General features: G+C 39.7%; 1 protein-coding gene across 4 annotated transcripts in view; it reads left to right on the top strand.

Annotated features, from left to right (window-relative positions):
• Positions 1-23,818, top strand: part of vwa8 (von Willebrand factor A domain containing 8) — a 481,708-nt gene that overhangs the window by 213,207 nt on the left and 244,683 nt on the right. For all 4 annotated transcript variants that reach the window (XM_072260839.1, XM_072260838.1, XM_072260837.1 and 1 more), the window contains exons 20-21: positions 8,933-9,004; positions 22,449-22,525. In XM_072260839.1, coding sequence (XP_072116940.1) covers positions 8,933-9,004; positions 22,449-22,525 — 149 coding nt within the window. The remainder of the gene's footprint in view (positions 1-8,932; positions 9,005-22,448; positions 22,526-23,818) is intronic.

The following is a 23,818-nucleotide window of genomic DNA, read 5'->3' on the forward strand; positions in this document are numbered from 1 at the left end:
GCATCTATGACCAACATAGTCTGAGAATGTGCTGTGGGCAGCCCACACTGTCGCCATGCTTTTGGCATCAACATTGCTGTCCTCTACTTACTAACCTGTATCTCTTTGGAATGCGGGTGATAACTGGGAGAACACTGAAGAAACTCATGTGGTCAAGGGGAGAACATACTAATTCCTTAGATGACGGCAGGAATTGAATCTTATTTGCAGGTGCCGTAAAGCATTATGCTTGTCGCTATGACACCATGTAGGTGTAGCAGAAGAGTTAGCTCGTAGCTTTTTTCCATAATTTGGGTTTTGGCATTTATTGCTCACCATAATTTCCTTTAAGGAAGTTGGTAAGCCTCCTTCAATTACTGTAATCCAGTATTTCCACGTGCAGTTAGATAGGAGCACAAAGATGATGAAACAGAAATATCTTTCCAGGTCAAAATGACTTATGACTTAAGAATACCCTTTCAGGCGAAGAGTACTGTCGAACTCCATTGGAGTTCTGATGAAGTTTAAGGGTGTTGGGGAAGTAAGAAATGATTCTCTGATTCTGGTAAGTAGTGGGTTGAAGTTATGTGCCAGCTTGTGTATGCTCTGTTCTTTGAAAAGTTGGAGAGACTGTCCTTAACTGAAAAAAACTGCCTTCAGTTTTTTTTAACAACTCACACCTGTCCCTTTGAGAACGATCTGTGGGCTGTATTCACACATGCTGCATACATCATGTCTTATGAGTTCACATATTGATCTATGTTCCCACCTTTGTCTATTCAAGTTTTACTGATAAGGCAAGGATTTGTCTGTAATTAAAACCTGTGATTTAGTGTATTCTCTTATCTAATTAATTAAGTTTGCTCTAACTGACGTGGCGGGAATATCATGGTAACTGAGTGTTCTTTGTCTTTTAGTCCTATAAATTGTAGTGTTTTCTGCCTGTCAAGTCAGAAGCTCGTTGAGCCGCCAGAAAGAGAGAGAGAATTTCTGTCTCTTATTGATGTTCAGCTTTGAGGTTCTCGCCGGCTGAGTTCGAACAAATAAATGGGTGAAGGGTTAAAATAAAGACTTGTGTGTGGTGTAGTTACTTGGTCCGGCGAATTTATGTTTACAGTTCAACACTGCTGGTTACAGCGATACCTTTTGTTGTATGACATCATGTTTGCTGCTGTTGTCCTGATGAATAGAGTTGCAGATTAGCGAGGTACTGTCAGGGTGGTGACTACAGTGTGTTTTGTTACAGGAGGCAATCATTGGTGAAGAAACTTTGTGTAAATTGGTAAATTAGTGTTTTGTTGTCACGTACTGAGATGCAACGAAAAACAGTGCATTGTGGTAGTACAAGGGAAAACAATAACAGGATGCAGAATAAAATGTTACAGAGAAAAATTCAATGAAGGTAAACAGTAAGGATCAAGACCATGATGAAGCAGATAGTGAGTTCAAGAGCCCATCTTATCACTAGTCTTATAACAGCGGGGTGGAAGTTGTCCTTGAGTCAGGTGGTACATACTTCCAGGTTTTGTATCTTCTGCCTGATGGGAGAGTGGAGAAGGCAAAGTGTCCGGGGTGGGAAGGGTCCTTGATTATATTGGCTGCTTTGCCAAGGTAGCAAGAAGTGTAGATGGAGACACAAGGAAATCTGCAGATGCTGGAATTTCAAGCAACACACATAAAAGTTGCCGGTGAACGCAGCAGGCCAGGCAGCCTCTCTAGGAAGAGGTACAGTTGACGTTTTGGGCCGAGACCCTTCGTCAGGACTAACTGAAAGAAGAGCTAGTAAGAGATTTGAGAGGGGGAGGGGGAGATCCGAAATGATAGGAGAAGACAAGAAGGGGAGGGATGGAGCCAAGAGCTGGACAGTTGATTGGCAAAAGGGATATGAGAGGATCATGAGACGGGAGGCCTAGGGAGAAAGAAAGGGGGATGGAGGAAGCCCAGAGGATGGGCAATAACAGATAGGGTACGAGGAGGAGGTGGGGCATTAACGGAAGTTAGAGAAGTCAATGTTCTTGCCATCAGGTTCGAGGCTACCCAGACAGAATATAAGGTGTTGTTCCTCCAACCTGAGTGTGGCTTCATCTTTACAGTAGAGGAGGCCGTGGATAGACATATCAGAATGGGAATGGAACGTGGAATTAAAATGTGTGGCCACTGGGAGATCCTGCTTTCTCTGGCTGACAGAGCGTACATGGAGTGTGTGCAGAAGAGGCTAGTTGCTCTGCTATGAGGCTGAGTTATGTCTTAACTTTCTGCAGTTTCTTGTGTTCACAGGCAGAGCAGTTACAATACCAGCTGTGATGCATCCATGAAAATAGATGTGTTTTCATGGAGGCATGCCAAATTTCTTGAGCCTCTTGAGGAGTAGGTGTGCTGATATGTTTCACAAACAAGAGAGAAGCTGCAGATGCTGGAAATGCAAGTAGTACACAAAACAGGCCAGGCAGAATCTATGAAAAAGAGAAGTCGACATTTCGGGCCAAGATGCTTCAGCAGTCCTCCTCTTTACCTTATAGATGAGGAAGAGGTATCAGAAGTTGAATCTTTTAACTTTGGATAGCTAGCCTTTGACCCGCTTTGTAGCCTTGGTATTTATATGGCTGGTACAATTAAGTTTCTAGTCACTGGTGATCTTCATAATGTTGATGGGTTGATGATAGAATTCAGTGAAGACAATGTTATTGACTGTCAAAGGTAGGTGGTTGGACTGTCACTTCTGTATGCCATTGTTAGTCACTGCTTACCAATTCATGTCTTTATGTTGTCTAGATCAGTCATTGAATTTATTCAAAATAGAGATTGATAAATTGATAAATTGTTGGAAGTTAAGGAAATCAAGGAATTATGGGACAGTTCTGATGAAGTGTCTTGGCCTGAAATGTTGATTCTTTGCCATGGATGCTGTCTGGCTTGCAGCACCTGTCTTCCTTCAGCATTTTCTGTGTGTTATGGGAATAGTGCAGGAAAATGGTGCTGAGTGATGAGCCATGAATAGTTGAATAGACTTAAGGGCCAAGTAGCCACTGCTGCTCTGATTAGTTTTGTTTATGTTTTTTTATAATCACATCAATTTTACATTATAACTAAAATACCCAATGATTTAGTATATCTTTCCAATTTTCAAACTTTCTAGCATAATTACTGACTGATTGACTAGTATATACACCCTGTTTCCTTACAATCTGCAGACATCGATAGAAATTAGCAATTTGCATGAACACTTGCACTGTTAGTGACATCAAATCTTAAAAGTATTACAATGCCTCAGACAATTGGTTAACCAATATTAATGCATGACATTAAAATGCACAGATGCAGTCCCTGATGGAGGGGCTTTGTCATGGGTTAAAAGAAGCTCAACTGCAAAGATCACTTCTTGGGATCTGAAACCCTGATGGTCTTCTGATCTATTTCCACCCTTATTTCTTACAAATTAGTAGACTAATTAGAATGAATTCACATAAATATTTCTGCTTTTTGCTCAATTTTTAACCTATTCAATATATGTATACTATAATTTATTTATTATTGTTATTTTTTTCTCTGCATTATGTATTGCATTGAATTGCTGCTGCTAAGTTAACAAATTTCACGACACATATAAACCTGATTCTGATTCTGAATTTGAACATGGAAGTTATTTTTGTGTGTTCTTTATTAAGTTCTCAGCACGTTTCCTACTACAATGCGACCCTATAGACTTGTAGATACATGAAAACATGAAGGAACTCTAATACTATTAAATTCAAAAGCCTGACACATGTACATACACTACATACATTCCTACAAATGGCAAACCAGTTTCCTCTCTCCACTTCTTGCAATTATTTTTTCTTACCAATTCGGTCTTGTGTGCTTTTGATGGTATTCATTACAATACTATGGGAGGTGTGGTTACCATAGAGTGATTTTTGCGTACTTTCCAACGTGGGCAAAATTGACTTTTGAACATCTGTGAAAACGGATTCTATTCTTAACCCAGGAACAGCCTGAATACAACAGAGGCTTTCAAGTCAGCCTTTTCCTGTTCCTCCCTCCCTTAAATAGTTTGCTCCTCTCCAGTCTGTAGGAGTTTTTCCAGAATTACTTTTGAATGATGAGGAACAAAGCTTTCACTAATTCTATTGTTATCTCAGGTCCTTGGAATTTATTGCCTTTCAGTTTGATCAACTCCTCTCATGCTGTAGGTTTACTAATTTCCCTCAGGGTCTTAATCTGCCTAGACCCTGATTCAGCAAAACTTCTGACAGATTTGCCATGCCTTCTTCAGACAATTTCTCTGCCATTTCCTTCTTCCCTATTAAACATCTTCCTTTCCCTGTTTACATTTGAACTACTTTTCCTTTTTATATACCTATAGAAGCTCTTGCTGTTTATTTTTTATGTTCTCCACTGTTAACTGTACTCCCTATTCTATCTTTACTTTTTAAAAAATCATTCCTCAGTCCTTTTTTGCTCTGTTCTGAAACTTGTTGTGGTTTCTGGCCAGTTTATAAGACTTGATTTCAAGATGTCATTTTTTTTACAATGAAGCATGGGAAACCACTTTTCGACTAGTGTTTCTGTACCTTGATGATATTTTTATTTTGCATATCTATTTAAATGCTGCTATTACTGATTCATCTTTGTGTATTTTAATGCATCTTCCCAATCAATCACAGCCAGCTTCATAGCTTTCTTCGTTTGGATTTAAGACCATTGTTTTCTCTGAAAGGCCTATCATATTATGGTCAATTTTCCCTTAATTCCCTTCTAGAACAAGATGATTAATTATTTGCTTTCATGCACAATTCTAATATTTTATAAAATAATATTTTACCTTGATAGTTAGTCTGCATACTGATCTAAAAACATGTATATTATATAACTCCTTATCCTGCAACTACAAATTTGACTTCTCTTCCATACATGTGAATAGTCTGCTATGGTTTTGCACACATCTCTTGGTCCATATTGAATCCAACTGCTTAATTTGGTTCTTGTCAATTTGATAAAGTAGTACTTTGTCAAATTAATTGGAACCATTGATTGTTGATAAAGATAGTTGGGAATTAAGGAGCTGCTTTTCAATCAAGAAATTGGATGACTCCTTGTGTAATAGAAAAGATTTATTTATTGCCTCAAACTTTTTCAAAAATTGTGACTAAATCAGTGATTGTATAATGCTTCATTGAATCAATACAGGTATTTCATTGATTAATTATATGAGGTTTAAATTGGTCTGGCATTTTCTCGGCACCACTGATCCACTAAACTTCAGGAAATTAATTCCAGGCTGCACATGTGGCCCCTGACCTAATGTACACTTTGTAATATCTTTATCACATTATCATTATCAAATCTCAGCAGCTTACTGAGGGTCATCTTGCTCAAGCTTCTTGAGTTTGATTAGTTTGTAGTACCATGAACACGTGTCATAGTCTCTAATGTGTGGTGTGAAACTCTTATCAATATAACTCTTCAACCTCTTCTTCAAAGTTCCTCTACATTTTATACTATTAAGCATTTTATTGTCTCCCAATTCTAAATGTTGCAATCCCCCTGGGTTTCAGTGTCCTTGTGATTCTATTTTTGGGACCGACAGTGCCATGTAAAAGTGTTCTGCCATCTCTGAAAGGGTTCTGCCACTAAACCTACCTTTACCTCCCTCTTCCACTCCTCTTTCTGCAGGGATCGCCTGGTCCATTTGTCCCTCCCCACTAACCTCCGTACCGGCACTTATCCCTGGAATTAGCCCAAGTTCTACACCTGCCCGTACAACACCGTCTTCACCAGTTCAGGGCCTCAAACAGTCCTTGCAGGTGAGGCAATACTTCAGCCTAGAATCTGCTGGGGTAGTCTATTTTGTCTGGTGCTCCTGATGTGGCCTCCTCTACATTGATGAGTCCTGTCCTAAATTGGGGGATCGCTTTATTGAGCACCTCTGCAACATCTGCCACAAGCGGGACTTCCCAGTGGTCAAACATTTTAATTCCCACTCCGACATGTCAGTTCATTGCCTCCTCCTGTGACAAGATGAGTCCACCTTCAGGGTAGAGGTTCAATGACTTGTATTACAATGTGGTCGCATGAAAATGGATTACTTCCTCCTCGGCCTCCTCCTCCTTCCCTTTTTCCCATGGCCCATTCTCCTCTCCTATCAGATTCCTTCTTCTCCAGCCCTTGACCTTTCTCACCCACCTGGCTTCACTTATCATCTTCCAGCTTGCTTTCTTCCCCTTTCCCCATCTTTTTATTCTAGCATCTTACCCCTTCCTTCTCGGTCCTGATGATGGGTCTTGACCTGAAGCATCAACTATTTTGTTTATTTCCGTAGATGCTGCCTTTCTGCTGAGTTCCTCGAGCATCTTGTGTGTGTTGCTTTAGAGTTCCAGCATCTGCAGACTTTCTCCTGTTTACAAACCCCCAGCCATTTGCACACATAAATGAGTATTACAACCAGAGATTTTGATCAATTTAACTGAAACTTTTATTTTGGACAAATTGTCTTTTTGATAAGTCACTATTAGCTTTCCACAATGCGATAAAGCAAGATTTTCCTATTCCTTCTGGTAAAATTGCTCAAGTTGTGCCAGGTTAGTTGGGGAGCGGCAGTGGACAGCAATTTTGAGGTCTTGCCAGAGATATTTGATTGGGTTAAGATCAGGACTCTGACTAGGCCACTCAAGGACATCAATTTTCTTCATTTGTAGCCACTCCAGCAGTGTGCTGTCCTGCAGGTTATTGTCCTGATGAAAAATGAACTTCTCCCCAGTGTAGGCTTTCTGGCAGAGGCTAGCAGGTTTTTATACAAGATCTCTCTGTATTTAGCAGCATTCATCTTCTCATCAATCCTGACCAGATATCCAGTCCCTGCTGCTGAAAAGCATCCCCATAGCATTGCTTCCTCCACCATACTTTGCAGTAGGGATGGTGTTACCTGGCTGATGGGCGAAGTATTTGATTTGCGCCACATACACTGCTTAATGTTTAGGCCAAAAAGTTCCACTTTAGTTTCATCTGACCACCAGACGTTCTTCAACATCTTTACAGTATTGTCTAGCTGATGCTTTGCAAAGTCTTTACAGACAAGGATTTAAGTATATGGTTTTTTTTTTGGCCAGGATTTCTTCCTTGCTACCTTGCCATAAATAACAATGTCTTTGTGCAAGGCCTTAGAGATTGTGGAGTCATGAACTTCATCTCCAGTTGCAGCTACTGACTTTTTGCAGCTCACTCAGAGTGACTGTTAGCATCACAGTAGCCTCCCTTACAAGAGCCATTCTTCTCTGGTGACTAAGTTTTGAGGGGGGACCTGACATAGGCATTGTGGCTATGGTTTCATATTTTTTCCACTTTTTCATGATGGACAGCACTGAGTTCCGAGATATGTCCAGTGCCTTTGAGATGGTCTTGTACCCTTCCCTAGATTTATGCTTCTCTATTATAATTTCCTTTACTTGTCTTGAATGCTCTTTTTTTTCATTTTGGTTTTGTCTGTTGAAAATCTGCCATACTGTTGGACCTTACAGAGGGAGGGGGTATTTACAGTATTCTTACGAATTCGTTGAAAATAGATGATGCTCCAGTTCTCTCCATTCACAAACTGGATGAGTTAGTAAGGTAGTACTGTTGCACCTGAGGAACGTTAGCTTCGTAATTTCACAATTTTCAGCCTCACAAGTTCGGTTTTTAATCTCTAGTAAATTGTTGACAAGTTTTGGAATTTTTCTTTTGATTTGATATACATAGCGTTTTGTAGATTAGCTCAAAAATCCTACTTCGATATATTTTAAATTTAGAAAATGAGGCAGTAAAATGTGAATATAGTTGTGGGGCTGAATATATTCTCAAAGTACTGTAGCTGTTTCACCCTTATGTACTCCTGGAGCTTCAGAGTTCCTGGATTGTTGAAGGTTGAGAATTGCTGCTAAACAGCCTCCATACCTAACTTTGTGAGTCTGTTTCCCATGTGCACCAGTTCTGCTCTACTGCAGGAGGACTCACCAGTCAAACTTTTATACAGTCAGGCCTTTTCATTTCCTGCCTAAGCTTCTCCAATCAGCCATTAGCTGTGACAGTACCTTTAAAGCATTGGGAAAATGGAGATTGATTTTATTCCTTAAGGTGATCGCTTGCAGATTTCTTTTCAAATTGGAGAGATATAACATTATCTTCCTCTACTTAAGAGCATTACCAGTGACCTAAGGAACGTCATGGAAGATTTATTGACAATATGCATATAATAATGTGTATGTGTATTCCACTTCAAAGTGCTAAAAGGAAGTTGTATTTTTGTTTTAGAAATAAAATTATTTCATGTTGGTTTTCACAGATCCAAAGCCACAAATAAACATCTTTTATGTTTAAATGTGTCCTTATTTAAATTTATCCTTGAACCCTTAATGTGAAGGGACCTTAGCTGCAGTGTAGGAGCAGAATTTTGTACAACAGGATGCTGGGGGATCTCATCAGAGTAGGGAGCATCTGTGGTGGAAAATGGACAATTGACATTTTAGGTCAAGACACTTCACAGAAATGGACAGTTGAGGTTTCGGGTTGAGGTTGTTCATCTGGATCAATTGAGGGGTCTTGAGCCAAAATGTTGACTGTCAATTTCCCTCATTTCCCTGCACTGATGCTGACTGACATGTTGAATTCCTCCAGCATCTTGTTTGTTGCTCAGATTCCAGCATTTGCAGTGTTTCTGTTCAGCAGAATGTTGTGTTGAACAGAACCTAGGAATTATGAATTAGCATGGTGATATTTAGCTCTTTCATTCACTGAGATTGTGGGTGATCTGTATCTTAATTCTTTTCACTTACCAAAGATCTATACAGCTTAATACCTATGGTGCAGTGCTGAATTTGGTCTCAGCAGGCAAGCTAGAAGATGATATTATGGTTCTCTCTCTGTAGTAACCCTATTGTTTCTTGTATTAAAAAATCTTTGTTCTTTGCTTTCTGTTTAGCACATGCAGGTGATGGAGGATTTGCTCAAGGACTTCCTGCTTGGAGAACATCTTCTTTTGGTTGGAAATCAGGTGAAAGAGTCAATTTCATTGTTAATGTGTATTCTCTCTGCACTAAAATAAAACTTTGTTAAGACTGACTTTCTAAATGCAAAGGAGCTACAATTTCAAATTTCTGTAACTAAATCTTCAAAGTATGCTCTTTGTGATTACTTGCCTATTTATTTCTTTTTGTGATTACAGTAATTATTTGCACTATACAGTTGCCACAAAACAACTAATATCACGTTACTTAAGTCAGTGATAATAAATTTGATTCTGGTTCATAGACTGTTGCAGTGTGGGATCAGACTACTTGGGTCAATTCTAGTGAAAGCCACATGTTCCTGTACTCACTTCCCCTATCCTTCAATAGGAGAAACAAATATTAATTTACTTTCAAATAAAAGAAATGTACTCTCTGTCCACGTTGGTTCATCATATCCCTGGAGGAACAAAAAATCTAACCTGCCCTTTAATTCCTTGAACACACAACACATGTTAGGTGACAGGCCAGATGTAAAGTGTAGTTCTCACATGTACAAGAGTGTGCTTCCACAGCCCTCAATTCCCTCGTCTTTCAAAAATTTACCTATGACCTCTTTAAGTTCCTCCAATGATTCCAAGAATTCCAGAGATTCACAGCACTTGTGAGAAGAAGTTCCTACATACAGTATCTCAGTTTTAAATGACATTTCTTTGCACATTCTCTTATCAGTCACCTACACACCAGTGTTAATTTACAGTAGCCAGTACTGAACCATTAGAATGTGGGAGGAATTAAGAGCATAGGTAGATTGTGCAAACTCTGCACAAACAATGAAATGTTCAGGATTCAACCAGATTACTAGAGATGTGAGTTACCAGCATTGACTGCTGTACTAGTGAAGCTCTATAACTGGATGTAGATTGAAGCTACCTCAAATTTAATAAATGTTGGTCTCCTACATAATCTGACCCAGTGATAGCCAATTTGAACCTGAGGTTGTAATTTTTTTCCCGTAGCTGACTCAACATGAGCAGGTGGGCTTTGTATCTAGACTGAGTGAGACTTGGCATTCATGTCCAAGAAAGCCCTCCTCGACCAGGTAAAGTCCTGTATCCACACCTTCACTCTGTCCATACATAACCAGTTGACCATGTCACAAAAGCTAACTTAGAGTCGATGTTTGAGGAAGACCCTAGACACTGATCCCTATCCACTCTCTAGTTCATTATCACACTTTGCCATTGATGCCAGGTCAGGCTGAAATTGATGTCTGAAGATCACTCTCCCACCTCAGAACAAGTCCTTCATAGACTTCCTGGCTGAAGTCACAGAGGTCTCAGAGCACTTTGGCCCACTGATTTTTGCATTGACCATGAAACACTCATTTACCCTAATCCCATTTTTATTCTGCAACCAACCCCAATGAATATAACCATGTTCCTGACTCACCTTGGGGCATCTTGTTCTGTTTGCGTTAATAGAATAAGTTTTCCTTATCCCCAATGTTGTGCTAAGTGGACCTAATTCTCCAATAGCCACTTGGAAACTTGCAAGCAGAGTAATAATTTGAACAGGGAGGACATGCAGTAAATACTGGCTAATTATTTCAAAGTTCAAAATTGAAAGTAAATTTATTATTGAAGTATATGTCACCATATACAACCTGAAATTCATTTTTTTCTGGCATTTACAATAAATACAAGAAACACACTAGAATCAATGAAAGACTGCCCCCCAACAAGACAGACAAACAGTTACAAAAGATAACAAACTCTGCAAATATGAAAAGAAACAAAATGAACTAATAATGTAACTAAATAAGCAATAAATATGGAGAACATGAGGTGAAGAGTCTTTGAAAGTGAGTCCATAGGTTGTGGGAACAGTTCAGTGATGGGGCAAGAGAAGTTGAGTGAAGTTACCCCTTCTGGATCAAGAGCCTGAAGGGTAATAACTGTTCCCGAACCAGGCGATGTGTGCCCTGAGGCACCTGTACCACCTTCCTGGTGGCATCAATGAGAAATGAGCATGACCTGGATGGTGGGTGTCCATGATGATGGATGCTGATTTCCTGCAGCAGCACTCTGTGTAGATGTGTTCAATGGTGGGTAGGGCTTTACCCATGACAGAATGTACAGTATCACTACTTTTTGTAAGCTTTTTCATTCAACGGCATTAGTATTTCCATATCAGGTTGTGATGCAAACGGTCAGTGTACTGTCCAACACATATCTATAGAAGTTTAAAGTTTTAGATGACATGCTGAATTTTCGCAAACTTCTAAGAAAGTAGAGGCACTGCCATGCTTTCTTCATAATGCTTCTTATGTCCTGGACCCAGGACAGATTCTCTGAAGTAATATCAACAAGGAATTTAAAGTTGTTGACTCTCTCCACTTCTGATCCTCTGATGAGGACTGGCTCATGGATCTCTGGTTTCATCGTCCTGAAATCAATAATCAGCTCCTGGTCTTGCTGACGTTGAGTTGTTATTGCACCACTCATTCAGATTTTCAATCTCCCTCCTATATGCTGATTTGTCACCTCCCTTGATTCAGCAAACTTAACTATGCCGTTGGAACTCTGATAGACTCAAAGTCATCAGTATAAAGCAAGTAGAGTAGGGAGCTAAGCACAGTCTTGTGCTGCACCTGTGCAGATGAAAATTGGAGGAGATGTTAGTTCCAATCTGAACTGACTGGATCTGTAAGTGATGAAATCAAGGATGTACTTGCATAAGAAAAAAAAAATCCTCAGGAAAAAATGCCGGTATCCAGCCTTACGTCTCTTGAATTTGCCAAGAAATGGACAGAGCAAGAAGAATAGATATTACTGATCAGTAAAGAAGAAAATTGCTTTGTTTCCATAGAGCCTTTTCCTAACTCCAGAACATCCTGAATAATTTTACAAACGTACAACTGATTATTTCAAGTGAAGTCTTTGATGTAATGTGCAAACCACAATAATCCACAATTATCAGTCATTTATTCTAGTTATGTAAGATAGATATTGGCCAGGAGAGCCCCTTTACAATGAGTACGAGAAATACACTAGAATCCCAGTCTTATTTTGAACAGTAAATTCAAAACTTTTCCTTGCTATTTTCATTTCCTTGCATTTTTTGGCACTGCATAAAAGATGCCAATAAATCTAGACTATTTTACTCTTAATGTTCTTGTGATGTCATACTGCAACGTGTGAACTTGATGGTACCCAATTTGGACCATCTTAGCTGATCTCAGTGAGACCCAGTGAATGTTTTGCTCTACCTTTTCTCCCATTCTGTTTCTACTATTGACCAATTTGTACTCCTCAGTGCGTAATTCATGAGCAACAAATAGCATCTTTTTCTGGAGAGCAAAAATAAAAACAACTCTAGATGCTAGAAGTCTGAAATGAAATCAGGTAATGCTGGAAGAGTTCATCAGGTCAAGCAACATCTGTGAAAAGAAAAAAAGAGTTAATGTTTTGGGTTCTGACAAAAGATCTTGGAGGTCAATTATTGGTTCTCTTTCTATAGACACTCACTCTCCTGCTGAACATTTCCAGCATTTTCTGAGTTTATATATCTTCCACTTGTGCCTGCCTGCGTAAATTATGAATGGCCTTGACATCGGGAAAAAACAAGGAAATAAATATAGCATATAATATCAATGAATTCATCTGGCAAATGAATCTTTACCCACTTACAGTGCAAGTGATTGGGTGTCGGTAAAAACTTTAGTATGCTGGCCTGCTAATCGGTAGCCCAGCCACTCAGCTGTAATCAGGATCTTTTGCTGGAAAGAGAAATGTTAGGTACTGATGAGTGTAGCGACATGATTGATGTTCATGAAGGATGTGGCTGGATAGAAAGTTTATGTAATTTAGCCATCAGTGGTTTGAACTTCTTAACATACAAGCAGTTTGTACAGTATCAAGCAATTAATCACTTTACTCAATTCTTAAGAATCAACTTGGATCCCACATTGAAATGTTATTATATTTGTAATGCAGTTCATGATTCATTTCGCAATAGTTATTGTGGTAGAATCAAGAATTCATAATGCAGAAAGATTCTGATACCTGATCTTCAACAAAAGCAAATTACTGAAAATCAATTTCCTTTATTTTCACTAAGTTCTTTCATATTCTTCCTTTTAAAAATAGTTACTGATTTTTTTAAAAAATTGTGACCATGTCTGTGCCTGAACATTCACCACCTGTAGAACATCAGAATGGTGATGTTGAGGCTTCAGTCAGAGAAAGCAAAGAAAAACAAAGTTCCAGGTTACGTTCTTTTTTCCCTTCTCTTCTTTATATCTGCTCAGCTAGGACAGTAGAGATGCCAGGAAGGATAGTTGAATACTCTTCTTGTGAGATGTGGAAAAGCAGGGAGACCTATGGTGTCCTTGATGACTACCACTGCGAGAAGTGCATGCAGCCAAAGCTTCTAACAATCCACATTAAGGAGTTGGAGCTGGAACTGGATGAACCCGAGATCATTCGGGAGGCTGAAGGGGTGAAGGATTGGACATAATAGAGAGATAGTTACAGCCAAGGTGCAGGGCACAGGAAACTGGGTGACAGGAAGGAGAAAGGGGTTAATGAATCAGTACAGTGTACCCCCATGGCCATCCCCCTCAAAACAGGTATATTACTTTCAATACAGTTGCAGGGGGGGGTGACCTAACACAGGAAAGTCACAGTGGTCAGGTCTCTGGGACTGAGACTACCTCTGTGACACACAAGGATGGAAGGGAAGTAGGGAGAAGAGGCACACTGTGGTGACCGGGGATTAATTAGGAGAATAGACAAGAGGTTCTATAGGTGAGAACAAAATTCCCAGATGGTATGTTGCCTCGCCGGTACCAGGGTCCAGGATATCTCAGATCAAGTCCTCAGCATTTTTAAGTGGGAGGGTGAACAGCCAGAGGTCATGGCCCATGTAGGTACCAGTGATATAGGTAGGATGAGTGACAGGATTTTGCATAGGAAGTTAGGTGCTAAGTTAAAGGGCAGGACCTCCAGGGTTGCACGTGCTAGCGAGACCAGAACTAGAAATATTATACAGTTTAATACGTGGCTAAGGAGTTTGTGTAGGAGGGAGGGCATAGGATTTTTGGATCATTGGGCTCTCTTCCAGGGAAGGAGGGATTTGTACAGAAAGGGCGGTTTGCACCTGAACTCGAAGGGGACTAATATCCTAGTGGGAAGTTTTTTAATGTTGCACAGTGGGGTTTAAATTAGAGTTACAGGGGGACGGGAACCAGCGTGCCAGAAGAGTTAGTGGAGAGGTTGTGGAGGCAGATATTGGTCAGACCTCAGACAAAGTCAGGAATCATAAGGTTGAGTGTGTGACTAGTGCCCTGAACTGCATATATTTCAATGCATGAAGTATCATAGGAAAGGCGGATGAGCTCAGGGCATGGATCAATACCTAAAATAATGACATTGTAGTCATTAGTGAGACTTGATTGCAGAGGAGCAAGACTGGCAGCTCAATATTCTGGAGTTGTATTGTTTAGGACATGATAGAGTGGGAAAGATTAAAGGAGGACGGGTGGTGTTACTAGTCAGGGAAAATCTTCCAGCAGGACAGACTGGAGAACTCGACTAGTGAGGTTTTATGGGTAGAACTGAGAAATAACAAAGATATCACCACATTAATGGGGCTCTAGTACAGACCACCCAACAGTCCTAGGGACCTAGAGGAACAAATTTGTAAAGAGATTGCAGACTGTTGCAAGAAACATAAGGTTGCTATAGTAGATGATTTTAACTTCAGCATATTGTCTGGGAATCAAATACTGTAAAGGAACTAGATGGAATAGAGTTTGTCAAATGTTTTCAGGAAAGATTCCTTCATCAGGATGTACATTTGTACAAATGTTTGTAGAAATCCCAATGAGTGAATTTGCCATGCTGGACCTGCTATTAGGGAGTGAGTCATGGCAGATGACAAAAGTTTGTGTAAGGGAACACTTTTCATCTAGTGACCACAAAGGCATAAGTTTCAAGGTAAGTATAAAAGACGATAGGTTTGGTCCATGGGTTGAGATTCTAAATTGGAGAAAGCCCAATTTTAATGGTATCGGAAATGACTAGCCAGTGTGGATTGAAATTGGAGAAAGCCCAATTTTAATGGTATCGGAAATGACTAGCCAGTGTGGATTGAGAAGCGTGGGTTTCGAGCAAAGGTGTACTAGGAAGGTGGGAGGCCTTCAAAAATGAAATTTTGAGAGTGCAAAGCTTGTACGGTATGTGCCTGTCAAAATAAAAGATGAAGATAACAAGTGTAGGGTACCTTGGTTTTCAAGAGATATTGAGGCCCTGGTTAAGAGAATAAAAGAGGTTCATAGCAGGTATAAGCTGGTAGGAACAAAAGAGGTGCTTATGGAGTACAAGAAATGCAAGAGAATACTTTAGAAAGAAATCAGTAAGGCTAAAAGAAGGCATGAAGTTGCCCTATTAGACAAGGTGAAGGAAAATCCCAAGGGATCCTACAGGTGTGTTAAGAGCAAAGGGATTACAAGGGACAAAATTGGTCCTCTGGAAGACCAGAAGGGTAATCCATGTGTGGAGCGGAAACATATAAGGGAGATTTTGAATGTATACTTAGCATGTGTTTTATTTGGGAGACGGATACAGAGTCTATAGAAGTGAGGCAAAGCAGTATCAACTTCATGGCCCCTGTACAGATTACAGAGGAGGAGGTGTTTGCTACCTTGAGAGAAATCAGGGTGGATAAATCCCCAGAGCTTAACAAGGTGTCCCTAAGATCATATGGGAAGCAAGTGTAGAAACTGTAGGGGGCCTAGCAGAAATATTTAAAATATCCTTAGTGAAAGGAGAGATACCAGAGGACTGGAGGATAGCCAGTGTTGTTCTGCTGGTTATGAAAGGTTCTAAACAGAAACCAGGAAATTAATAGGCCGGTGAGTCTGACTTAAGTTGTGGGAAAGGTATAGGAAGACATTCTAAGGGACCAGATATATAAGTATTTGAATAGATGTGGACTAATTAAGAATGGTCAGTATGTCTTTGTGTGTGGTAGGTCATGTTTAAACATTCTTATAGAGTTCTTTGAGGAACTTACCAGAAAAGTTGGTGGAAGCTAAGGCAGTGAATGTTGTCTACATGGACTTTAACAAGGAATTTGACAAGGTTCTGCATGGGATGCTGGTCAGGAAGGTTCAATTGCTTGGCATTCAGGATGAGGAAGAAAATTAGATTAGACATTGGCTTTGTGGTAGAAGCCAAAGAGTGGTAGTGGACGGTTGCCTCTGACTGGAGGCCTGTGACTAGTGGAGTGCCACAGGGATTGGTGCTGGGTTCTTTGTTGTTTGGCATCTATATCAATGATCTGGATGATAATGTGGTTAACAGGATCAGCAAATTTGCAGATGACACCAAGATTAGGAGTGTGGTGAACAGTGAGGAAGGCTATCATGGCTTGCAGAGGGTTCTGCATCAGCTGGAAAAATGGGCTGAAAAATGACAGATGGAGTTTAATGCAGACAAGTGCGAGGTTTTGCACTTCAGTAGGACCAACCAGGGTAGACCTTACACAGTGAACGGTGGAGCACTGAGGAGTGTGGTAGAACAAGGAGATCTAGGAATACAAATACATAATAATGTTGAAAGTGGCGTCGCAAGTAGATAGGGTCTTAAAGAAAGCTTTTGGCACATTGGCCTTTGTAAATCAAAGTAATGCATACAGGAGATTGGATGCTATGCTGAGGTTGTATAAGATATTGGTGAGGCCTAATTTGGAGTATTGTTTGCAGGTTTGGTCACCTACCTACAGGAAAGATGTAAGCAAGATTGAAAGAGTGCAAAGAAAATTTACAAGGTTGGAGGACCTGAGTTATAAGGAAAGATTGAATAGGTTAGGACTGTATTCCTTAGAATGTAAAAGATTGAGTGGTGAGTTAATGGAGGTACACAAATTATGTATAGATAGGATAGGGTAAGTACAAGCAGGCTTTTTCATTGAGGTTGGGAGGGATACAACCAGAGCTCATGGCTTAAAGGTGAAAGGTGAAAAGTTCAAGGGGAGTGAGAGAGGAAACTTGTTCACTCAGAGGTTCATGAGAGTGTGGAATGAGCTGCCAGCACAAGTGGTCCATGCAAGCTTGATTTCAGCATGTAAGAGAAGTTTGGATAGTAGGGATATGGAGGATGATGGTCCAGGTGCAGGTTGTTGGGAGCAGGCAGTTTAATTGGATTCAGCATGGACTAGATGGGCTGAAGGGCTTGTTTCTGTGCTGCACTTCGCTATGACTCAAGAATCAAAAGTCTATTGTGCTATCACATTATTTTTCTAAAACTTCTTTACTTTCCAAGTGAGAATTTTGTCTCTGCTTCCTCATCAACAAAACCACTCTTGCTGTATTTTCTGTTTCTGGAAAGTTGAAAAACTCATTTTCACTGTAGCCTCATACAAAACTTGTACAGTGTAACAGTGACTGCACTTCAGATCTGCTTAATTAGCTGGATAGTGCTTTAAACATTGTAAGGAGACAACAAGATATTTTTGGAGTGTGAGATTATATTTCTATCCTTGTAAGCAACCTTAGCCTCTCTGTAAAGGAGTGGCTCGTTTAGAAAAGGCTGCAAGTGCTAAAACTTTAGTTTTTGGTTATTGCAGTAATGACTGAAAGGAATTATACCAACATTGCTGTTCCTAGATTTATGCTGAATTAAGCAAAAGTCAAAGCATTAGACATAATTTGCTTGTGAAAATCCATTAAATTTAAATGATTTGCAAATCATTAAAATTACAGAAGTGACTGGGATAAAGGAAAATTTCTCCATGCAATTTTCTGCTTCATTGGCAAGTTTTTCCCTCTGTCATAGACGTATGGTTTGCGCATCAGTGAGCTTCAATCCAAGCTATTTATGGTCTGCAACTGATTTTAAATGATAGAAGACAAAAAACATGAAGTGTAGCAGCACTAACCAAATGAAAACAGCTATGGCACCAATTGTAAATGTTATTTTTAAAATTAGAATATTTTCATGGAAGCAGTTCCAATTGTTCATGTTAATTTATGCTTTCACCTCTTAGAAAACAAATTGACATTATTAATGAATGCTAGGCAAATTTGAAACAATTCATTACTTAAATTAATTACATAAATCAGATTGGATTGTAGTGAAAAGGATCTCTAGAATGTAGTCTCTTCAGTTTTTATTTACTTTAAGTGCCATTTTTAAAAGTCATACTTTATTTGGCAGGGTAACTCAAGTAGTTAGTCATCCTGGTCATAAACAGCTTTGGAAATACACCAAAGACATACAAAGACAGAAGCATTTTGGCCCTGTAGTTATGTAGGATTGATTTTTTGATTACCAAAAAATGTTTACAGTCTTTTTTCCCAAGTTTATTGTAGGTTTTTGTGACTCATGATTTTTACTTTTGGCCACTCGAAAGGATGCATGTGAAGCTTTCCAGAAAAGACATCAGATCCTTGGATTCACCTCAGGGATGTAAAAGTCTATTTATAAGACTTAGAATTTTAGCAGAAAGTTTTTTTTTAGTTATTAGCAAGATATAAGGAATATACTCAGCAGTTGAGCCTGCACGACTCATTTAGACAGAGGACTCCAACGATTCTGGATGAATAAGTTCTTTTTCTTTCTCGGTCCTAAATGGGTGACACCTTAGTTTATGAATGTGGTTGGCTCTGGAAACCCCAATTACCCCACATTCACAGATTTTTATGTGTTGATGAAATCACGTCTCATTCTTCATTAGAGTACAGGTTAAATCAACTTAATCTGAATCAATTTGGTTAACTTGCATTGCATTCTCTCAGACATGAGTATGCCCTTTACTTTTATAGTTTAATTGTCTTGAAGAAAGGGCAACATAATGTTTGTCTTGTTAATTGCATGCTGTACCTGCATGTTAACTTTTAGGCATCCTTGTACAAGGGTGCTCTTTGAGCACCAGCAACTTACAATCTGTCACAAATTAAGAGGGATAACAAGAAGTTGGTCTCATCTCATGGAGCGTAGATCTTCCTGGACTCAACATATTATTACAGTCATGAAGAAGGCATGCCAGTGGCTCCATTTCATTTAAAGTTTGGCACCAAAGACTCATGCAAATTTCTATTAATGTACGGTAGAAAGCATTCTGATTGGTTGCATCACCGTCTGGTACTGAGGTTCCAATGTGCAGTATCGACAGAGGTTGCCGTGGGCTGTAAATTTAGCCAGCTTCATCATGCGCACAGTTCACCCCACCACTGAAGACATCTTCAAGAGGGGGTTCCTCAAGAAGGTGCCACCCATGATTAAGGACCCTCATTGCCTCTTCTTGTTACTACCACCGAGTCGGAGGTGTACAGGAGTTTGAAGACCCACATTCATTGTTTTAGGAGCAGCGTGTTCTCTTCTGCCATCAGATTTCTGAATGCTCCATGAATCCAAGAACACTAGCTCTTTATTTCTAAAAGCAAGGGAATCTGCAAATGCTGAAAATGCAGAGTTACTCAAAATGCTGGAGGAACTCAAGCAGGTCAGGCAACATTTATGGCAGGGAATGAATGGTCGATGTTTCTCTCCCCCCCACTTCTCTCTTTCCATTCCATTCCCCATTCTGGTGTCCCTCTTACCTCTTCTTTTCTCCTCACCTGCCCACCACCTCCATCTGGTGCCCTTCCTCCTTCCCTTTGTTTAATGGTCCACTATCCACTGTCAAGTTCCTTCTTCAGCCCATCACCATCACCTCCTAGCTTCTTACTTCATCTCTCCTTCTCCATCCACCCATCTTTCCACCTCGCCTGGTTTCACCTATCATCTGCCATCTTACCTTCCCCCCACCTTCTTCTTTTGTCTTCCTCCTGCATCCTTTACAGTCCTGGTGAACGGTCTTAGCCCAGAACGTCAACTGTTTATTCACCTCCACAGATGATGCCTGACCTGCTGAGTTCCTCTGGCATTTTATGTGTGTTCCTCTGGATTTCCAACATCTGCAGAATCTGTTATGTTTGTGAGTGAAAGGGGTCTGAGTTAAACCGGCAGCTGTTTAGAACACTGCATTGAACCTAATTGGAGTGGTATGTCTATTTTTCACCGCTGCATCTCAGGAACCATACCTCTGCTTCAGAGAGGTGTCAGTCCACAGAAAAATGGACAATATATTTCCTAAAAATATGAGTAAGTATTGAATATACCAATCTAAAATACGGCAAATTAAGGGGGATCTAAATATTGTGGCTATGATGATTAAAGAAATTAATGTAAAAGATAAAGGAAAGCTATTTACTCTCTTGGGAGTTAGACTTAATGTAAAAAAAAGTGTCAAAACTGCAAAGTGCTCCTTTGCAATATGTGTACCATCCAATTTATGTAAATAATTTAACTAATGAAACGTTTTTTGTGTTTTCTCTTAATTAACAAATGCTCACACAACATTAAATGAGGTGCATGTGTGAATTAACATGACCAAAGAGACAATATCTTCCGGGCCATTTGGGACTGGTATTGGGAAGACCTTCACCCAAAGAGTACGGAAACCTGGAACTATATTTTCCCCTCATCATCTTAGGCTCATTGGAAACAAGATCAACAAAATTTAGTTGGAAGTAACCTTCAAATAAGGCAACTATTTTTACTCTGTTGCATTTTGGTTTGGTACCTCCTGCTGGGCCACTGCAGGCAGTGACCCCCAAAATGCTCCAGTTGTTAATCATATGGTGACCACCCACTGTAAATGAATGCAAAGTGTTAGTGTTATTATGGCTTTGGGATTTTGTGCCAGGTGATATGATGTGCTATTGGCTTCTAGACTGTAGTTTCCACTGTACTGAAACATATGTAACAACTTTAGAATGTAGATCTGGGTACATACAAACCTACCTCTGAGCTTCATGTTCTTTAAATGATTATTATGGAGATCTCCATTCTCTCTTGTGCATTTTGTGTGTCCAAAAACACACTTTGATTCTTTTTAATGCCACTGGAGTACAGTAGTTTGTAACCAATCTTTTCCTTGTTTTTATCCATGAAGCTGCCACATTAATTTCACACAGACGTTCCAAATATGAGGTAAACTTTGGTCAATGCATTCCTTACATCGGTCTTAGCCCTTAAAATATACAGACAGTTCTAAACAACGCAGAAGGAAAAAGATCAAAAGCCTTCCAAATACATAAACCTCTCTGTGCAAGTAGACAGGATGGTGAAGAAGTCATTTAGCATGTTGACCTTCATCAGTCAGCAAATTGAGTTTAGGAGTAAGGACTTAATGTTGCAGTTATGTAAGTAGCTAGTGAGATCACATGTGGAGTATTGTATACGGTTTTGGTCGCCCTGGTTTGGGAAGGACATTGTCATACTGGAGTGGGTGCAAAAGAGATTTACCAAGGTGCTGCCTGGACAAGAGAGTCTGAGTTATAAGGAGAGCCATACTTTACTCCCTAAAGTGTGGAAGAATGAGGTGTGATCTCCAGAAGTTTATAAAATTATGCAGATTTTGGATAAGGTCATTTGATCAGGGTTGGGAAGTCCAAAATTAGAAAGTACAGATACAAGAAGGGAAAGATTTAAAAGAGACCTGAAATGTAACTTCTTTGCACAGAGGATAGTGAGTACATGGAATGAGCAAAAAGTGAAGGTGGTTGAGGTGTGCGCAACTGCGTCATTTAAGAGGCATTTGATTTAGTACATGCAGGGGAGGGGCTTGGATGGTTATGGGCAGAACACAGGTAACAGGGACTAGCAGAGAGGATGCTGTAGTTAGGATCCTCAATGTGGGAGAAATTGGTTCAAGTGGTATCATGAGCAACCATTGTCACCATGTGTTGAACTGGTTTGAGACCATACTACTTCAAGTTTCCATTTCTCCAAACCATACTAACCATGCTATCTCACCTCTTAATGCCTGGGGACCAAACAATTTTCCCTGAGCTCTGCCCCCACATTGAGATCCTGATCTCAACACCATCTTCATCTTTACCATTCAATTATTCCACCTACCTGGTTCAAGCTCACACTTCAGGGTAGACCATAAAGTTTTTAACATGAATGATTTCCTACATGATCAAAGACCACTCCGTAACTGAGATGCATCATTCAAATGGTTACTTTATAAATTCTCTATTAGTTACTTACACATCATGCCAAAATCAATTGATGTCACAGCCAATTACATCTTGCTGATAGAGTTTGTATTCAATAATAAATTAGGGGGGGGGAAGGAGGGGGAAGGAACGTTGACTCAGACCATCAGAGGCCTGCGTTGGGCATTTTCGTGCCCTACAAGGCGCAGATTGGAAGTCTGTCTGGGGCGCCACTCCTCATACAGACACTAGAGCAATGTGTGGTTAAGTGCCTTGCTCAAGGACACAAATATGCTGCCACAGCTGAGGCTCAAACTAGCGACCTTCAAATCACTAGATGAACGCCTTAACCACTTGCCACAAGCCCAACACATTAGGTAGTGACATAATTCCTTGGAGTTATAACATAATAATACTTTTATCTTTATACATAGGGCGTGGGCAAGAACAAGATTGTTGACCATTTCTTGCATCTTTTGAACAGACCCAGAGAATATTTACAGCTTCACAGGTATTGCTGACTGGAAATTATCAATAATGAATTTTACAAATTATTGCAGACATACAGTACACTTCTACTGTTTAATCTAGAATGGCCCTCAAACTTTACTTCTTGTTCTGGAGGTCTGTATAAAGACTTGTAGAATGGACTACATACTCACTTTGATAACTTAAATACCTTACGTCTGTTTAATGAAGTTTACTCCCGAAGTGAGCTCAAGAATTGTAAGTAACATTCAACCAGTTACACACAGCAAGGTCCTACCAACAGCAATGTAGCAATAAGGTGTGACAATTTTGGATGATGAATGAATATCAGTGAAGACATTCTTTAAAAAGTGCTGTAGACATTTTAATATCTGGGACCTTGACTTATCATCCCATCTGTAAAATGAAGCAGTAAATATCTTACAAGGGAGTTCTCTCTGAAGTCTTAGCCAATAGTTTTCCTTCAATGATAAATTATCCAATCTGTAAGCTGATCTGTCGTGTATAGCTCAAATCAAAATGGCATTGGAGGGAGGTCTGTTTTAATCAAAGAACCATTGGAAATCATCCCATGTAAAGATGTATAAAGTTTATCTTCCTGTTACTGGTGCTCAGACAGGCCCTCAGGTCCTTCTGTTTAAAATGTAGTAATTTCATTATGCCCTAGCCATGTAATTGCTCATTTAACCTATGGACATATTTGGTGTAACTAAGAGACTATTTACTAAATGATTCTTTCAGAGGTAATTATTATTCATGAACAATACAGATATTATGCTAGTGTAAATGCATTATTCTCTGAATTTGTACAATGTTATCAAGGCTTGTATCTTGGGCAAATGGTGGTGAAGTTTTGTATGGAAGTCCTGCAGTTCTTTGGTAGCCTCACAATTGCGGTTAAGTGTAGAATTCCAGAAATTTGATTGAGACAACGAGAGAATAATGGTATGTCAGATGAGGATGCATCCAGGAGAAGATGCTGTTCCATTGTGTTTCTGCACTTTACGTGATGGCTGAGAGTGCTGGGAGGGAACTGCTATAATAGCTACATGACTGAGCTGCTGCAAATTCAGAATTAGTAATAAATGTAATTTAACAGTCTGTCATGTGTAAGTTGAATGCAGTCTAATAGTGTGCCATATATGGAATGAATTCAAGCCGACAGTGTTTGTATACCTGACTACACTTATGAGGGAGGAGTTCCATAAGTCATGAATACTTCTATTTTTTATACATGGTTAGTGGGCAAGAACAAGATTGTCAACTATTTCCTGTACCTTTTGAACAGACCAAGGGAATATTTGCAACTTCACAG

This window comes from Mobula birostris, chromosome 6 (genome assembly GCF_030028105.1).
Source record: "Mobula birostris isolate sMobBir1 chromosome 6, sMobBir1.hap1, whole genome shotgun sequence".
Lineage (NCBI taxonomy): Eukaryota > Metazoa > Chordata > Chondrichthyes > Myliobatiformes > Myliobatidae > Mobula > Mobula birostris.